At 36.3% G+C, this 19,498-nt stretch overlaps 1 protein-coding gene across 5 annotated transcripts in view; it reads left to right on the forward strand.

Annotated features, from left to right (window-relative positions):
• Positions 1 to 19,498, forward strand: part of PPP4R1 (protein phosphatase 4 regulatory subunit 1) — a 61,755-nt gene that overhangs the window by 12,709 nt on the left and 29,548 nt on the right. For 2 of the 5 annotated variants that reach the window (XM_045065370.1, XM_045065368.1), the window contains exons 3-9: positions 7,714 to 7,798; positions 8,608 to 8,714; positions 13,422 to 13,564; positions 14,229 to 14,375; positions 16,805 to 16,912; positions 17,050 to 17,115; positions 18,010 to 18,168. In XM_045065370.1, coding sequence (XP_044921305.1) covers positions 7,740 to 7,798; positions 8,608 to 8,714; positions 13,422 to 13,564; positions 14,229 to 14,375; positions 16,805 to 16,912; positions 17,050 to 17,115; positions 18,010 to 18,168 — 789 coding nt within the window. In that variant the 5' untranslated portion in view covers positions 7,714 to 7,739. Of the gene's footprint in view, positions 1 to 7,453; positions 7,530 to 7,662; positions 7,799 to 8,607; positions 8,715 to 13,421; positions 13,565 to 14,228; positions 14,376 to 16,804; positions 16,913 to 17,049; positions 17,116 to 18,009; positions 18,169 to 19,498 lie in introns of those variants that run through there. The other 3 variants (XM_045065367.1, XM_045065371.1, XM_045065369.1) reach the window with 2 other exon arrangements.

Consider the following 19,498-nt stretch of genomic DNA (forward strand, 5'->3'; position numbering starts at 1 on the left):
CCTTAGGCTCAGGTCATGATCTTAGGGTCCTGGGATGCTGTTCTGCATCAGGCTCCCTGCCTGGTGAGAAGCCTGCCTCTCCCTCTCCCACTCCCCCTCTTGTGTTCCCTCTCTTGCTGTCTTTCCCTCTCCCTGTCAAATAAGTAAAATCGTAAAAAATAAAAATAAGTCACGTGTGTATTCATGATGAATATAGTTTGCCAGAATGAGACAATACTTAGCATCCATTTCTACCTTTTATTATTTTAAGACCTGTGCGCACTGAGAAATTTTGTTGATACAGATAAGTTGATGGAAATGGTTTTGTTAGCAGCACTAATTTCCTTGAATTTCTTCGAGCTTATATGCTAAAATTTTTAAAGACATGTTTTTAATGGGCTATCAGTCTTTTCAGTTTTTTGAAAGCAAAGAATTAAAACATATCTGACTTGTAAATGTCTTTGTTACAGTCTTTAGAGAGTTGATCTCTTAACAATTCCAGTAGTATCTCCGTGGCTCTGTTTGACAGTGGAGGTTTTTCCAGCCTTGGGGCAGTGTAACATGGTGGTCTTGGAGCTGAGAGAGATGTCTTTACTTGTCCTGTGGAGGCTGGAGATTGTAAAAGGGAAAACCTTAGGATCCAAACTCCTAGACACATTTTTGCAATGAGTACTGGAAGTTGGGGGTCTAAGATATCCCTTCAAGTCATCCATCTGATTTATTCCCAGGATAATCTTTGTGTCCCTCGTGGGCTTCAGGTGCCCTGGTTTGCTCTCAGCAAAAGACATTAGAACCTCTGAATGAGGGTGTTGGGAACTGAGAGGTGGGAATACAGAATATTTTATAAAAGTCATCCCCCCTAAAAGTAGAATTTATAGTTCTTAGCAACTGATTAAATGATGGGGGCCAGAAAGGTATATTAAAAAGGAAACTGTATGGGCATCTGGGTGGCTCAGTGGGTTAAAGCCTCTGCCTTCAGCTCAGGTCGTGATCCCAGGGTCCTGGGATGGAGCCCTACATCAGGCTCTCTGCTCAGCATGGAGCCTGCTTCCCTCCCCCACCCCTGCCACCTGCCTCTCTGCCTACTTGTGATCTCTGTCTGTCAAATAAATAAATAAAATCTTAAAGTCTACAGTTACTTTTTTTTTTTTTTTAATGTTTGAGAACTCAAGATCACAGGATAAAGCCCTTGAAGAAGAGCTGATTTTTATAAGATCTGTTTGGACAGTTTAATTTTTAGAACAAATGTGACATTGAGGTGGAGATTCTATGATGTACCTGCAAATATGGATCTGGCATCAGGGCAGGAGACTTTTGGAGGTTATTTGCATTATAGGTGATTATAGAAGCCATGCATTTTCAAGGTGGAGGGAGAGGAGGGTGTGTGTGTGTAAAATGTGAGGACAAAAGTAGAAGGAAACTGCCTACATAAAACGATGAGAAAAAAATAAGACTAGTCCAGAAAGGTTGAAAAATACTCAGGATGGTGTACTTCCAGAGAACCCAAGAAAAGAGAATTTAAGAAGAGGGCATTGGAATAGTGAAAATCAGCTTTGTCAAGTGCTGTAGAGGAGTAGCACAATTGATCTAAGAAGGGCCCTCTAGTTTTGGCAAATTACTGCTGATCCTTAAGATGAGAATCCCAAGAGTGAAGAAGAAATAGGCCAGATTGCTTGTCTTGAGGAGGAGGTGAAGGCTGTGCAGGGAACTACCTCTTCAACAAATTTGATGAAAAATCATTTTAGAGAATAGCAAGCTTAAGTTCTGGATTGAGTGTGTCAGGAAAAAAATCCAAGTACTCAGAATTGACCTTAATGACCTTTGTATTGCTCATAGAGTATAGTGTACAGGACTTCTCTTCCCTCCACCATTGTAATGTTACTGTTTCCGTAGTAGTTGAGTCTTCGTTGAGGTGGTTGGTGTTTAAAGGCAGTGTTGTTGGGAAAATATACCTTGCAACAGCAGTAACATGAGAAGCACTTGTGTATCTTCTCGTGCTTTTAAACATATCTGTGGTCAAGAGTAGAACAGTGGTCAGGAGTGCTACTCAGACTGTTCTTCCTTGCTTTTGTTCTGGCTGCCCGCACTCTTTGCCCCTGAGTTAGTGCTGCAGAGTTCATCAGATACCTTTATGACGGTAAAGTAGGAACAGGGTTGATTTTTTTGAGGGTAGTTCTGGGAACTTAGGGATTTGGCACATCTTCTGAGAATTTAAGGTTTAAGAATAGTAGATTCAGAATTCTTACTGAAAGAGCATGAAATTAGCATGAATTTGTAGTATGTCTAAGCACTGTTAACAAGGAATAGAAAAGAGACTTATGGTGATGCAGGTAGAACCAGGATTGTCTCCACTGAATTAGAATGTACTCTTAAAGGGGACTAAGGCTCCTATATACTTCTTTCCTCCTCTTCTTAAGGGTGTCAGATAATCGGGAGAGGAGTAATGTGATACCTGGGGTTCTCTTAGAATGCTGTGTAAAGGCAAAAGGTCTTTGGCTTGGAAAAGAAGGCTTCTTGCTTAACTTCTAAAAAAAAAAAATGTGGTTTTAATTAATAATTGAGAATTTTAATAAAGTGTTAGCGTAGCACAGTTGAATAAGTATATTTTCTGCCCAGAATTGTTGCCCAAAAGAGGTAACAACTGTTGAATTTAACTAAGTTGTTGCTTAGCATCCCTGTGCCATTCCTAATTACAGGGTGGCAGTGTGACTTCTCTAGCCAGGTAAGAGGTTATTGCAAGATGTAATAATGTTACTTTTTTAAAATTAGAAGGCTAGGTTGATTTTGGTTGGCCACATTCTCCTACTCTTCTGTCTCCCTTCTTTGGAAACCCTGTGTCCCACCTTGTGCTACAGTCCTTGGGCAGTTTGCCAGACATGGCATGGTTTGCCTTTACTCCCTCCCCATCCTTAGATCTCTCTGCTGGGAATGCCCTCTTCTGCCCTCTGTCCTGCTTGGCAACTCCACTGTATCTTCCAAGAACTGCCTGATTTTTTGAAGTCTTCTTCTCAGCAGGGCAAATTTAGACCTACAACAACTAAAAGCATATAATAGTTAACAACATACTGTGTATATTCTTATACTGTCTGTCTTTCTTAGTATGTATGTGTACACATATCTGGACATACATACTTACATGCATGTACTTTGTCTAGTGTTTATATCTGTGTTCCTTATTGAGTGCTTGGCACTCCGAGTATATGGGCTCCCCTACTTACTGGTTGAAATGGATGAAAACATTTAAAAATAAATGGAAACCACATTGAGATTCTCTGTATCTAGAAACAGACCTAAATGCACAGGGGAGGAAACATTTACTCATTTGTCTGACTCCATGTTAGAGACTTTATAGACGTTATCTTAGAATGCGTGTCTTAAAAGTCTTTCCCTTTATTTTGTAGATGAGGAAGCAGACCCAAATTAATTAGGTATTTGTGTTACGTTCATATAATTCATGAGTAGCAAAACATGAGATTTGAACCCAGATCTGTCTTACTTTGAAGAGCCTCTATCCTTTTCACACCACTGTTCGCTGTCACTATGTAGAGGCTAAATTAATCATTTTGAAACTTCCACATGGGTTGAACTTTAAACTTTTACATTTTCCTTAAATTTAAAATAGCTAAAAATTGGACCATTGCTTTCTGCTCCTTTGGATATCCTTTGGTTCTGGAGCAAGGAGCTGAGAATAGGTAGAGGATACATCCTGAACTGTAAGGATATTTTCTCCTTTCCACTATATGACCTCTTAGCTTATTACAAAGGGAACTATTCTGTTTTATATGTTAACAAAGAGAAGTGTCATTTTTCTGTTGTTACGTTCTCATCATTTTTTTTCTTGATCTCTTAGTGTGTATTGTAACACATTTGGTTCTTATAATTTGGGAGTAGAAGGATCTGTTGAGTCTAATTTATGTTTTGGGTCTTTGTCATATGATGCCTTAAATATAAGGCTTCAGTTTGTCCTCTGGGGTTCTATTCCTATTAGGAATTCTCTTCTATTAGGGTTCTGTTAGAATTCACTAAAACCCACAAGTTTTCATTGTAAGATTGAAGAGTGCACTTACAATGACGAGCACTAAGTAACGTATAGAATTATTGAATCAATTATATTGTGCACCTGAAATTAATATAACACTGTATGTTAACTCTACTGGAAGTAAATACTTAAGTAAGTAAAAAAATTTTTTTAAAAGATGTCATATATGGGGGGAGGGGGGTATGGAGAAGGGGGTGGGATTATGGACATTGGGGAGGGTATGTGCTTTGGTGAGTGCTGTGAAGTGTGTAAACCTGGTGATTCACAGACCTGTACCCCTGGGGATAAAAATATATGTTTATAAAAAATAAAAAATTAAAAAAAAAAAGATGTCATATAGCTTTTTCATGGAAGCATTTATTTTATAATTAAATGTGGGGTTTTGAAAAAGTGAAGATTGCCCACTTAAGTGTTTATTGGAATCCTGTCTCTCATGCAGAGCTTGCAAGTCCTCTTCCTTTTTCCACTCCATCCTGGTTGCCCTTCAGCTAAGACAGTAAGTTTCCCGGGGTAGAAGAAGTATAGGAATTTGGGGAGGTCAGGTAATTTGAAAAAGTATTTTAGAGTGATCATTGTCTTTAATATGCTTTTTGGTCACTTTGAAATTTCAAATAACATGAAAAGATGACCTGGTTTTTCTTACTTCATCAGTGGAGGAGCCTAAGTTTTTAAGGCTGTGACGCCCTAAGGGCTGCTGCTGCCATAGTGTCAAAGCCTCTGTAAACTGAAATTAGTTAACCAGGAAGAAGGTGCTCAGGTGGGGTATGGAGGCATGAACCGTCTCTCTTCATCTGCAGTAATGGTCCTCGTCTTTGTCTTTTGTGTAATACTGGTATCACCACTTTGGCTTTCTTAGGCTTACTGTTTCATGTTTTATCTTTGGTGTAAAAGAAGAAAAAATTCTTTTCAACCTATTGGTTGAAATTTTGGCTTTAAAACTATGTCTCTGGTGGATAGGCTATAGTTGGGTGTTACTTTTTTATTAGTTGGGGATCTCTGCTTTTAAGTGTATAGTCCGCTTATATGTAATGTAATTACTGGTCTGGTTGGATTAGGTCTGTTTTTTTTTTTTCTGTCTCTCTCTTTTATCCTCTGTTGCTTTTTTCATGACTTCCTTTTGGGTTAACGATATTTTTTAGTATTGCATTTTAATTCCTTTTAATTCCCCTATTGGCTTTCTAGCTATTCTTTTTTGTGTATTTTAGAGAGTACTCACAAGGATTGTAACCCTTTAATTTATTTACCATCTAGTTAGTGTTCTTGCATAAACTATAGGATCCTTATTAACTTGTTCAGCTACATTTACTACCTCTGTGTTGTCTGTTTTATCAGAGAATGTTATTTACTGTACCATCACTCAGTATATACTGTAGGGTTTTTTCGTTAGTGGTAATAGTCTTTTTTTATTCATTATTTTTATGTTTCTCTTCTTGCAACCTGTGGCAGACATTTGCAAGATAACTGAGTAAGACTTAAGTGTGCACTCTGTCGTGTGGGAACCAAATTCTCCTGGTCTCCATAAAGATGAGATCCAGAGCGTTATTAGTCCAATCAAAAACTGATGAAGAAATCTTATTAGTTCAGAAAGGAGAGTTCAGGCCAGGATGAATCCACAGATACTGGCAGGAGGCAACAGTTCTGGGAGATTGTCACCATTGCCTGTGCCAGAGTGGAACATCTTTTGTAGAGAACTCATTCATTGTCAACCGTGGTGGTTAGAGTGGTGTCCAAATTTGAAGCAAAATACAGTTTTGTTGCCCTCTAACAGTATGTTTCTTAAATATGGTTGTTCCACAATTTGCATTTGGATTAGTAGGGGTATTTATTAAAAATGAGTGTTCCTGGAGATTACCCCAAACCTCCATAATCAATATTTGACTGTGGCACCTGCTGTCTGCATTTCAAGTTAAGTGCTCCAAGCTTGCCTTATACACGGCAATGTTGGACAATCGCCATTCTAGGAGTCCTGGCTTTCTAAGGACCAAGTATCATGATTTTAATGGTTATCTTTAAGATTAACAAGTATGAGGCTGATGAAACAGTTTGGTCATAGTCATAGAATTCTAGAGCCTGCATAAAGGTACCTTTGAGGTCATGCTAGCTCAACAGTCCTGTACTAGAAGGAGAAAAACAGAGGCCAAATAAGAGTATCTGAGTGGTTTTTACAACTTTCTGATTCAAAATAAATACTGTGCTATGAATTATAGATCAGCATAAACTATAAAAGTTGTCTGTACTATGTAAGTAATTATTTTAATGTTAGGTGCTATTTTTAATCCAGTTTGAAAATCTCTGCCTTTTAATTGGGGGTATTGATACTATTTGTGCTCAGCAAGGTTATTGACATGGTTGGGTTTAAATCTCACAGCTTTCTGTGTGTCCTGTCTCCTCTTTTATCCTCTTTTTCTGCCTTTTGGATGGAATATTTCTTTTATGATTCCATTTTATGGCCTTATTGGCTTATTAGCTATATATCTTTGGTGGGTTTGGGCTTTTTTTTTTTTTTTTTGGATGTGTAATGGCTACTGTAGAGTTTCTGATTAGTGTACATCTTTAAACAGTCTGCCTTCAAGTAACATGTTATCTCCTCACAGTGTAAGAACAGTATACTTTGCCCTTCCTGCCTTTGTGCTGTTATAGTTACACATTTTAACTTCTATATATGTTAGAAACCCGAAGTACATTTTTTTAAAGTTTTTATTTAAATTCCAGTTAGCATACAGTGTAATTAGTTTCAGATGTACAATACAGTGATTCAGCACATCAGCACATTCAGTATTCAACACCTGGTGCTCATCACAAGTGCCCCCCCAATCCCCACCACCTATTTCACCGACCTCCACTCTGTTCATTCTAGTTAAGAGTAGATTTTTTTATCTTTTTTTTTTTTTGCATTACATATTTTTACTTTAAATAATTATCTTTCAAAGAGATTTTTAAATAAGAAAAGTCTTTTGTACAATTGGTGTAATTTTCTTTTTGCTTGAAGGACTTTAATAATTCTTGTAATTCTTGTAATAATTCTTGTTTGCTTGTGATGATATCTGTCAGCTTTTGTGTGTTTGAAATCTGTGTATTTGAAAGATAAAGAATTTCAGAGATACTTTAAGGATGTTTATTTATTGGCTACAGAGTTGTAGGTTGACTTTTGTTTTGTTTTGTTTTTGGTTTTTGGGTTTTTTTTTTTTTTTCTTTTAGTACTTCAAGGAATGCTTTACTCTCTCCTGGCTTATATTGTTTCTGATGAGAAGTCTGCTATAATTCTTACATTTGTTCTTTTGCTTAAAACGTGAGTTATTCTGACTGCATTGCAGAATTTACTTTACCAGTGTTTGACATTTTATTTAGAAGTTGTTAGTGTTCTGATTGAACATGTAAGTTCTCAGTGATCACACTGTGCTGAGTTTTCATAGCCTCTGTTCCCTCTGTTTCTAGAGACAACTAGACATACCTATAGAAAAAGGAGAGGGAGCATCCTTGAGTCTTTCATGGCTTGAATGTAAGAGTTGATGTAAGAATCTCTTGTGATCTTTTATGTCACTCCAGAAACATTAAAGATAGTCTTACTTATGCTGCTTCAGACAGGCAAGGGGTACTTTTTAGTTTCAGAGTGTTATAAGGAGTATTTCTGATGTCTCTGATAGTTGGTGTGGATGACTACAGCTCAGAGTCTGATGTGATTATTATACCTTCAGCCCTGGACTTTGTCTCACAAGATGAAATGTTGACGCCACTGGGGAGACTGGACAAGTATGCTGCAAGTGAGAACGTGTTTAACAGGTATGTGCCTATTCTTTTCCTTGTGGAAGTGGAAGGATTAATTACTACATTCATTTCAATAGGGAAAATCCAGTTTTTCAGTTTAAAGTAGTATTAACATGTGTAGTCTCGGCCAGCATGTTTTGTTAATAATCACAGCCAAGGCCTCTTTTATAATTATTTATTCCTTGATCCTAGTAAGCATGTGACACTCTGTTAGCATTTTGGCCAAAAAAACCCCAAAACAAATAAAAACACCATTACCTTTTTGGTGTTCGGCATAATTTTAATATTTGTGTAAAGTGATTACTGAGGGGAGTATATTATTCTTTCAACAGATGATGCTGTAAACCTACTATGTGCCAGGTGATGTTCAAGGGGATTGGGACGCTTCCTAATGCATTGTTTCTCCAACTGTGGTCCCCAGGATACCTGTATCAGTTTTCTGGGAAACCTGAAAGTCTTAAATTTTTTGAGTATAGATGTATAAATCTCAGTAAAAATGTGTGAAGGTAATATTTTACATAATGAGGAATGTGTGTATTTTCCTATAATTTGATAGTTGAAGATAACTGAAGTTTTATAGAATTTTCAGTGACCTTAGAAATTTGTCACTTCAGTTAAAGATGAAAAATATTTTGGTAAATATTCAGTCTCTTGTTAACAATAAAATCCATGCTGGCATTTGTCACTTAGGAGATTAGTGACTTAATATATGTTATAAAATATCTTAAAAAAATTTTTTTAAATCATGTAGAGTCTACCTTTTGGAATTCTAAATATTACTTATTAACACTGCTAAGCACTATATCATTTTCTTTTTCTTTTAGACAAATGGTGGCCCGGAGTTTGCTGGACACATTGAGGGAAGTCTGCGATGATGAAAGAGATTGCATTGCTGTTTTGGAAAGAATTAGCAGATTAGCTGACGATTCAGGTATATGTTAATGAAGAGAAAGGTTTCTTTAACCAAATTTGAGTTTTTATGAACTAATGAAAAACTTAGTGTATTATGAGACTTGTTTAAAAGATTTCCTAAATAAATTACCAAATACATCAGTAAGAAATAGAAAAAAAACTTTCTAATAGCCACATTTTGTGGTTGGTTTGTTTAATTTTGGAAATTTCTCATCAGAAAAATCTACAAGTTGTTTTTGCATCATGTATGTTAATATTTTAGGATTGCTGAAAACTTAAAAATAATTTTGAATACATTTTAAAAGGGATGGAGTGAGCTATAACTTTAAGGCAAATATAAAATGCTTCTATCAGTCATGATAAAACTAGAGCGTTTTGTCTCCAAAGAGAAGATAAGATGGTCTGCTTAAGAAAGAGGTAAACCTGGGGTGCCTGGGTGGTTCAGTGGGTTAGTCTCTGCCTTCCACTCAGGTCATGATCCCAGAGTTCTGGGATCGCAGGCTGGCTCTCCGCTCAGCAGGGAGCCTGCTTCCCTTCCTCTCTCTTTGCCTGCCTCTCTGCCTACTTTTGATCTCAGTCTGTCAAATAAATAAATAGAAAAATTTTTTTAAATGTTTAAAAAAAAAAAAAAAGAAAGAAGTAAACCTGACTTCAATATGATTATATTAAGTTTCTTAAAAATATTTTTTCTTGAGGCAAAATATGCATAACATAAACCTTACCATTTTAACTTAATCTTAAGTCATATCCATATCTTTATTTTTTATTTTAGAAACAATTCAAAAATAAAATTTATTTCTTAAACCCATTATCTCTTTATTAAAATGTGTTATTTTTCACTTTCTAACAAACTTTTTGGCATGTAAGCACTCTGATTTTTAATTTTTAGATGGGCTCATCTTTTGGTGAGCAATTTGTTTTAAGGGACTATGTTTTACTATTTACATAAGCCTGAAGTGTTTTTTTATTTTCCTATAGGAAAAAATTCATAAGTTTACAAATAATCTGTCTAATGGTGACATCTAATGATGATATATGTACTTGCTCATATATGGATGCTTGTTCCAGAATGGTTTTAGGAGAATCTCATCAATTATAATTTTCACTTACTTATTTTTTGCATTGTGGCTATTCCTTTCTTAGTTATTAGAATAGATATTCTTTAGGGAGAAATTTGTGTTTATTTTCTTTTACCTGTTTGTCACCCATAGTACTTGTTTTTATAAATATATTTATCTATATATAGTTGACTCTTGAACATGGGTTTGAACTGTTCAGGTCCATTGATAGATTTTTTTCGATGAGTATAGTACTTTAAATGTATTTTCCTTATGATTTTCTTAATAACATATTCTTTTCCCTAGCTTACTTTATTGTGAGAATACAGCATACAATATAAAACATAAAAAGTACATGTTAATCGACTTGTTATTGGTAAGGCTTTCAGTCAACAGTAGGCTAATAGTAGTCAGGTTTTGGGGGTGTCAAAAGTTTTATGTGGATTTTCTACACAGGGAGGGGTCAGTGCCCCAGCCCCTTAGTTGTTCAAGGGTCAACTGTATATATATATTTTTAAATATACTCTCAAGTTGTTGAGTTCATGGTAAATATGACTATTGACTTTCTATTGACTAAGACTATTGACTTTTCTATTGACTTTCACATTTTTTTGTTCATTTGATAAGCATAATACAGTGCACAGTCCTAGGCCAAATTCTAGAATAAATGCTAGAGCAGTTACTAAGGTGAATAAGAATTCCTGTCATCAAATTAACAGTTTAATGAATGCAAATAACTTAAAAATAATACTTTATAACAGGGAGAGTTGGTGCTGGTTTCAGAAAGTTAGTGACATTTAGTGAAATTTAGTAGAATGATGAGGTACAGAGAAGGGAAACCGCATACTCAGGAGAAGGAAAGACTGGTTTAGAGGATTAAGGAGTTCAAAATAGTGGCCCATTTGGTCAACAGGTAGTTTATTGAGTCTATGGCTTAAAATAATGAGGCTGTTCAATAAGGCAGTCGAGGGCTAGATTGTAGGGGTTCATACCGTGACATCCTAGAGTGTGTTTTTATGATATAGAACAGTAATGTACCAGTACAGACACTTGGTGACATAGATGGGCAACAGGAACACTTGCTGGGGGGCTCTGTTACTTTAATATTGAATAAAACTCACTACAAAAAGTACATGGACTGGGGTGCCTGGCTGGCTCAGTGGGTAAAGCCTCTGCCTTTGGCTCAGGTCATGATCTCAGGGTCCTGGGATGGAGCCCTGCATCTGGCTTTCTGCCCAGCAGGGAGCCTCTTCTCTTCCTCTCTCTCTCTGCCTGCCTCTCTATCTACTTGTCATCTCTCTCTGTCAAATAAATAAATAAAATCTTTCAAAAACAAAAAAAAGTACATGGACTATAAATTTCCGGCCCCATGAAGAAAAGCAAAATGAAGGCCCATGTAATTAGTACTCAGATCAAGAGATAAAACTAGCATCCCGGAAACCATTTCAGGGCACCTTCTCATTTCTGTCCTGTTCTTCTTTCCCAAGGTAAATCCATGTTTGACCCCTAAGTGTATAGATTAATTTTCCCCTCTGAACTTTTGTATGGAATCATACTGAAAATGTTTTTTTGTGTCTAGCTTCTTTATACTTCTGAAGCTTATCATGTTGGTGTGTAACTGTATGTATAGATTTTTAAAAATTGAAACAGAAAAGAGTTGGATGGAAAAAAAACTTACTAAATTAGTAGTAAATTTAAACAAGCATTTGCTCTATAAAAATCCTAAAACTATGAGTAATAACTTCAGGGAAATAAAAAAATCAAGATTGAACTTGATAAGGATAAGGCAGATGAAAGACTTAAAGGTTCTAAGCTCCTTGTTTGCTTAAGAGAATGGAATATATGCATTAATTTTACAACTGTATTTTTCAGTAGTCATGATCAGCCCAGCTTATCAAGTTAGAGACCTTGGACTCAACTCCCTTTTCTTCGTTCTCTTCAGCCATCATAGTAGCTCTGAAATCCCTCCCCAGCACTTCAGTTCCTCCCATATGACTCACAGTGTGTTCATTTCTTGACTCTGTTTTGTTCCATTGGTCTGTTTGCCTAACCAGGTCTTTGAAGAAAGAAAAGTTACTGATCACATTCTTTTTTTCTTTTTTTTAAGATTTTATTTATTTATTTAAGAGAGGGACTGAGCAGTGGGGAGGGACCAAGGAAGAGGGAGAAGCAGACTCTTGGCTGAACAAGGAGCCTGATGTGGGTGAGAGCATGACTTGAGCCAAAGGCAGACGCCCAACCAACTGAGCCACCCAGGCACCCCTATTGATTTCATTCTTAACCAGAACTGTAACTTGTATCCTTCTTTTGCTTCAAAAATATGTATAATTATTAGGTCCATGTAAGCAAATACAGGGTCAGTGAGGAAAAGGAGAGGCCTATGTCTTTTTTTTTAACTAAAAAATAAAACAGAAGCACTATTTTGTTCAGTTACTGTCTAACTTCAAATGGCAGTACCATGTAATAGAAATTCCAAATATTGGTTTGTTGATAAGATTCTTAGCTTTGTAAGATGCTAGTGCATTATCTCCTGATACTTTCATTAATTTCTGTTTGTTGAAATCTAAAGTTCCTCTGGACCCATGCATGCATATTTACCTTAAAGTAACTGTAATGATATAATCATTAATACCAAAGTTCTAATTAGGTCTGATGTAATGAATTGTATTGATAATCTGTCATGTCTCTATGTGTCTTGGTCATTTGCATTTCTTCTGAGAACTACCTGTCCTTATCCTTATTTTCTTCCTTGTGTTCATTTGAACAATGGGTTCTTTGTATATTTAGTTATTAGTACTTTATTATATGTGTATTTTCTCCCAGACCAGCTTGCCTTTTAACTCAGTATGGTACCTGTTGTCTATAATGGAGGCTTTATAAAGTGAAATTAATTGGTCTCAAAGTTGGTGTGGGGGTTTTGTTTACCTTGGAATGGCTTCTCACCTCAAGATTTAACATTTTTTTTTTAAATGTTGTCTTCTAGTGCTTTTGATCTTTAAAAAAAAGTTTGGAACTTTAATTATAATTCATGTATGATATGCAGGATAGGAATCACCCTTTTTTCTCACATAACTGATTCTCCTGCCATTACTTTTAGGCAGTTCCTCCTTTTGAAACCCAGAGATTTGAAATACTATATTTGTCATTCTTAAATTTGCTGTACGTACTTGGGTCTTTTCAGATCTTCTGTTTCTTTAAATTGATTGGTCTACTTTATTTTAGTCTTAGTTATTTTTAACTGTAAACTCTGTATTCATTGATTAAATTTAGGTTAGGAACCAGTCCTTATGACTTGTCCTAGGAGGCTCTTAAATAGTTCATAGATATTACATATTTTGTAGATGTGAATATTGGATATTTAACCCCTAGCATATGTGACACAATGTAGGTGATGGATAAATTTGGTCATAATAGGAAATGATTGCATACTTAGTGCGCAGTAGGAAGATAGAAGCCTGGCGATGGGAGTAGGATCTTCCTTTTACTTGAGGGGTTGACCTGCATATGCATATGATTGTGAAAAAGGATCCTAGAGTTAGAGAACACTGTGTAAGTCCCTTTTATGCTGAGGATGGAAGTCCAGAGCTTTCCTGAATAGTCTTACGCCCAGGCAAAGATTTTGTGAATTTGGGATAATGTGTTTGTTCACATTTCTGTTATTTCAATAGAACCGACGGTGAGAGCAGAGCTGATGGAACAGGTGCCTCATATTGCATTGTTTTGTCAAGAAAACCGGCCTTCAATCCCATATGCTTTTTCCAAATACTTACTACCTATTGTGGTTAGATATCTTGCAGATCAGAATAATCAGGTAAGAGTGCCATTTACATATTCTTACATTTACCATGTTGTATGTAGAATGGCCTCCCCTAGCTGGTCTCATTTGAGTGCTTTTTCCTCCTCAGCTTCATTATTCTGTTTTTCAAAATGACTTTGTGTCTTAGACAAGATATGTTGAGAGTCTGGCAAATCTAGAAAGTCCCCTTAATGCCATGATAAGACAGTGCCCTGTAGCTGCATTCTTACATGGTACCCTCATGGGTGCCCCTCAGAAAGTTTGCTAATTAGAGAGTCACCGTTCACAGGGGTGGCTTTCCTTTTGCACATGTGATAGCATGTGAGCTGGGAGGAGGGGCAGAGGGAGAGGGAGAGAAGCCGACTTCCTGCTGAGTAGGATACCCAATGCAGGGCTCAGTCCCAGGGTCTGGGATCAAGAGTCGGACGCCCAACCAGCTGAGCCACTTGGGCACCCCACAAGGATGGCTTTCCTGTTCCAGTTCATTTTTTGCATCATAGTCTGCCAAGTTCTGTCTTGGCAATAGCTGGAGAAAATAGCAACAAGTTTTTTATTTGCAAAGTTTTGCCAGTTATGAATCCCTTTAAGTCGAGATGAAAAGTCTTCACTTCCGTGAAAAACAAGTAGTAGGGTCTTGTTACATCATGTATGTACTTGGTTTATTCTAATTTTTTCCTAGGTAAGAAAAACAAGTCAGGCAGCTTTGCTGGCTCTGCTGGAGCAGGAGTTAATTGAGCGATTTGATGTGGAGACCAAAGTGTGCCCCGTCCTCATAGAGCTAACTGCCCCAGATAGCAACGATGATGTGAAAACAGAAGCTGTGGCTGTAAGTAGAAGACACTTTTTCTTTAACAGGCAAAAGTTCATCACTATTTTGACAAATAGGAGGTGCTCAAATATTGTAGTATGTACTGTGGAGTTTATTAGGTATCACAGTAGCCCCAGAGCATTAGAAAGGGCTAGAGAGGGACATAGGCATATAAAAGAGGTCTGTGTTCTGTGGGCCCCATGTTGTGCTTTGCATCTGTGAATTAGATGAGCTCTATCGCAGGGCTCTGAGAAAGCAAGATTTGCAGCAAGAGAATAATAAGTAACTGTAAATTCATTATTACAGAAAAAGAAGATGGGAGAACTAATCAGTGCAGTTAAAACAAAAAACACAAAAACCCAGTATTGAATAAAGTAACATTGGTTACACTTTTTTAGGCACGATGTAAGCACAGGAAAAAAAAAAAAATAGCTCCTGCCCTGACAGTGTGGTCCTTGGGGGAAGGATAGTCAGGCAAGTAATTTTATAATGATATATAATATGTGATAGAAATTGTGAAGATAAGAAAAACACATGGATTAAATCATGTACATAACAAAGTCCGGTTTAACAAGTCCATCTAAAATTTCAGATCTACTTGGAAAGTGAGAGTTTACTGTTTAAACCTAAAATAGGGACATCTGGCTGGCTCAGTTGGTGGCATGTGTGATTCTTCGTCTTAGGGCTATGCGTTCAAACCCCATGTTGGGTGTAGAGATTACCTAAAAATAAAATAAAAAATAAAACCCTAAAATAATAGCATCTTTGTAGATATGAAAAGAATTACACAAAAATTGGGTAATGTTTCTGGATCATTAGGATGAATTAAGTTATCTCTATAGTCCCCTTTCCCTTGGAAATGTCTTGATTCCATTATTTTATTTTTTAGATACTCCATGCCAGTTAATAGTAAATTTAGATACTTTTCAGTAATATCACTTTTATTGAAATGAAATTCACATAATGAAAAACCATTTTAAAGTGTACAATTAAGTTAGCATTTAGTACATTCACCATGTTGTACAATCAGCACCTCTGTCACATTCCAAAGTGTAGAATTTTTTTTTTTTATTTCACAAGTTCCTCAATGAAGAAAATCAGGTTTTGCATTAACTGAGGAGAGTTTAACTTGCTCTTTTATTTTTATGGGACTTAATAATAGTGACACATTATAACTAATGGACTATATCCAGCACTAGAATGAAACCCAGGATTCTTCTACAGTTGGTTTATTTATTTTATCATGTTCTGCACATCCTAGCTTTCTAGTTGTTCTCTATCTTAGAGACAGTTCATTCTGATTAATTTAATTATGTTAGATCAGTGATACAGGATGTAACTTCAGATCTTTAGGGATTGAAAATGCTTAGAAAAGTATAGAGTCAAAGAACAAAACTGGCTTTGGAATTTGGGAAATACAGATGTTACCACCAGTTGTGAGGATGCTGGGATTTTGATAGGAATTGTGTTGAATCTATAAATCAGTTTGGAGATAATCACCCACCTAACAATGCATGAGTATGGTTGATTTCCCCATTTAATTACGTGTTTGATGTTTTTCCTCAATGTTTTGTAGTTTTCAGTAAGACAGCATTTCTGTATTTTGTTGAACCGTGTTTCTTAACATTGTTGTGAATGATACTGTTTTTAAATGTTTTCATTTCCTTGGTTCATTTTTGGTTCTGGTATATGCCCTGCAAATTTCCTAAGCCCACTTATTTGTTCTAGTGGCTTTTCTGTAGAGTCCTTGGGATTTTTCTATGTAGAGAATCATGTCCTGTATGAATAATGTTTTCTTTCTCTTACTTCTCATCATGTTTGTATGGGCTAGGAGTCGGTATAGTAATAACAGACCATCAGATGTCTTTCTGTACTAACTGGAGGGTGGAGTGGGGTATTCCTTTAAATAACACTGGGCCAATTTTCAAACATAGTTCATCCTCATTTGCCTGAAACTGCATGTTGGAACTGGGTCCTTGTCTTCATTAGAACCAAGGGACACAGTTCTCTTTTGCACGAGTTTCTGTTAACTTGGTACTTTGCAAGGTAAGGACTGCCTCTAGAGAGTCTTCTCTTAGCAGTACAAGTATACTGAGCCCAAAATTCTTCTTGCAGATCATCTTTCCTTTGAACAGTGACCATTTGTTTTCTTACTGTTAAAGTTACCAGGCAAAATAATATGATTGAAATTATACTCAGAAATGAAATTTTTCAGATTATCTCTGGGTTTACTGTGCATTTGGTAATTATTGATAGTAGTAAATATCTATTTTTCTCCCTTGAACCTGGATAAATAAGACGAATGTTGTTTGTGATATATGCGGGAAAATGATGCCACAACCTATTATATTTTCTAAAGTATATACTTTTGATAAGTTAGCAGACTTAACGGGAAAAGTCTTAGTTTAAAGATGTTTTCAGTGTGCTTTTGTTCTTATCCATTTTAGATAATGTGCAAAATGGCTCCCATGGTTGGGAAGGACATTACAGAGCGTCTTATCCTCCCTAGGTTTTGTGAGATGTGCTGTGATTGCAGAATGTTTCATGTTCGAAAGGTATTTTTTAGGCATTTTGTTTGTTTAAGAACACATGGTTATACTGGTTACTGTATTGATATGTGAAACTTAAAAGATTGTTTTAAAAGCCCTGTGTTTGGATGATTTTGAAATGTCAGTCATGCTTCTGTTGTCAGGTCTGTGCTGCCAATTTTGGAGATATCTGCAGTGTAGTTGGCCAGCAAGCTACTGAGGAGATGTTGGTGAGTAGTGCAGAGATAAAGGGGTAACAGAGGGGTAAGCAGTCCATTACAGAGTAGTACATAAAGTTTAAAATGCATACATTGGGGCGCCTGGGTGGCTCAGTGGGTTAGGCCGCTGCCTTCGGCTCGGGTCATGATCTCAGGGTCCTGGGATCGAGCCCCGCATCGGGCTCTCTGCTCAGCAGGGAGCCTGCTTCCTCCTCTCTCTCTCTCTCTCTGCCTGCTTGTGATCTCTCTCTGTCAAATAAATAAATAAAATCTTAAAAAAAAAAAAATAAATAAAATAAAATGCATACATTTACCCCCACATTTTATTAACACAGTCTCATGAATGTGAATCAGAAAGATAATAATGACTCTGAGTTTGGGAGTTCACATTTCTATAATCTAGGCACTTGAATTGTGTTTTGATTATAGTTTGTTAAAAATGCAGATATGTGATATGTAAGGACCATTGATTTATTTTTACCTCTCCCATTTCTACTAAAGAAATCAATTGTACTCGAAGAAATCTGTAATTTTATTGCAAATCTCAAGTATTCTAGTGACAAATCTACAGCTTGTTATTTTTAAATGCTTAGTGCCTGGGATATACATGCTTCGTGTACCAGTTAACCTACTTAAAGAGTTTCTGAAACCATCCATTAAGCAAAACAGCTTAGGTACAAGCTTTTGCATGAAACTGAAGCTATCTTTGTTGTTTCTGCTTTTCCAGTCAGCAGGGCTATGAATGAGGTGTGATTTATTTCATATTGCTGAGTTTTAATACAAAACAAGTCTTCTAAATTGTTACAGGAAAATCTAGTATTTTGAAACACTGTGAAAGCAGAAAATGAAATAAAATGAATCCTAAAACCCACGTTGTCTGCCTAACCTACCACTGTCCTTGCGTAGCTGCCCAGGTTTTTCCAGCTTTGTTCTGATAACGTGTGGGGAGTCCGGAAGGCTTGTGCCGAATGCTTCATGGCGGTTTCCTGTGCGACATGTCAAGAAATCCGACGGACTAAGCTGTCAGCACTGTTTATTAATTTGATCAGTGATCCTTCACGTTGGGTAGGGTTTTGTCTAATTCTCATTTCTGTAGAATAATACATTTTACACAAAACATGATTTTGATTTCATGATTTAAGAAATAATTATGTTATTGGTAATTGTTTTAGGAGTAGACAGACAAACTACTATATTAACTTTTTTAACTGGAAAAAACTTCTGTACAAATAGAAATCACATTCATTCTAAGGATATGATGTGGTATATTGATTTTCAAGCATTAAACCTTTGGTAAGTCTCACCTGGCCAGAGTGTAATAATTTTTGATATCTTGCTAGACTATTTGATACTATTTTGTTAGGGGTTTTTATTTCCATATTATAAGAAATAATGGTCTATAGTTTCTTGTGGCTTTTGGGGGAGGGTTGTTTTGTTAACAGAGTAATAATGGCCTCATAAAACAAGTTGGGAAGGGCTCCCTCCTCTTTGTTTTCGGAGAATTTGTGAAGAATCAGTGTTCTCATTTAAATGTTGAGTAGAATTCAGCTATGATACCGGCTCAGTTTGGACTTTTCCTTTGTATGTAGTTTTGTTTGTTTTGTGTTTCCTAATCTCTTTACTTGTTATAGGGTTATTCAGATAATCTTCACTTGTTAGAGACTTATTCAGATTATTTTTTCTTGAGTCAGTTTTAGTAGTTTGTCTAGGAATTTGTTTTATGTAAGTTATCTAATTTGCTGGTATATGATCTGTAGTATTTTCTTCATAATCTTGGTATTTCTGTAATGTCAGTAGTAATGTCCCTTCTTTCTGATTCTAGTGTCTTTGTCTCTTGGCCATACTGCTGAAGGTTTGTCTGTTCTGTTAATCTTTTTAAAGCTTTAGTTTCATCAGTGTTCTCTTTATTTCTGTTCTTTATTTCATTAGCTTCCACTCTAATCTATATTATACCCTCTCTTCTGCTGCTCTTTATTTTTCCAATGTCTTGAGGCAGAAGATTAAGTTAGTAGTTTGAGATCATCCTTCCTTCTTTGAGTTACCATCCAGGGTAACTGGCTTTTAACCTGAAGAGCTTCCTTTTGTGTTTATTGTCCTGTAAATGTGGTAGCAACAAATTCTGTTTCTGCTTATCTGGGTATGTCTGTATTTTGCTTTCATTTTTGAAAGTTAGCTTTGTTGGGTACAGGGCTCTTGGTTAACAGGGTGTTTTTGTTTTGTTTTGTTTTGTTTTGTTTTGTTTTCAGTTTCTTCGAACACTTTGTGTCTTACCCCCTGCCCTCTGATCTCTCTTGTTTTCGCAGGAAGTTAGGTTTATTTTATTGAGGTTCTCTTGTAAGTGGTATGTTACTTTCCTTTTGCCACTTTCAATATCTTCTTGCTTTTGACTTTTGGC

The sequence above is a fragment of the Mustela putorius genome, unplaced genomic scaffold, assembly GCF_011764305.1.
Source record: "Mustela putorius furo isolate JIRA1106 unplaced genomic scaffold, ASM1176430v1.1 tig00003858_pilon_pilon_pilon, whole genome shotgun sequence".
Taxonomy (NCBI): domain Eukaryota; kingdom Metazoa; phylum Chordata; class Mammalia; order Carnivora; family Mustelidae; genus Mustela; species Mustela putorius.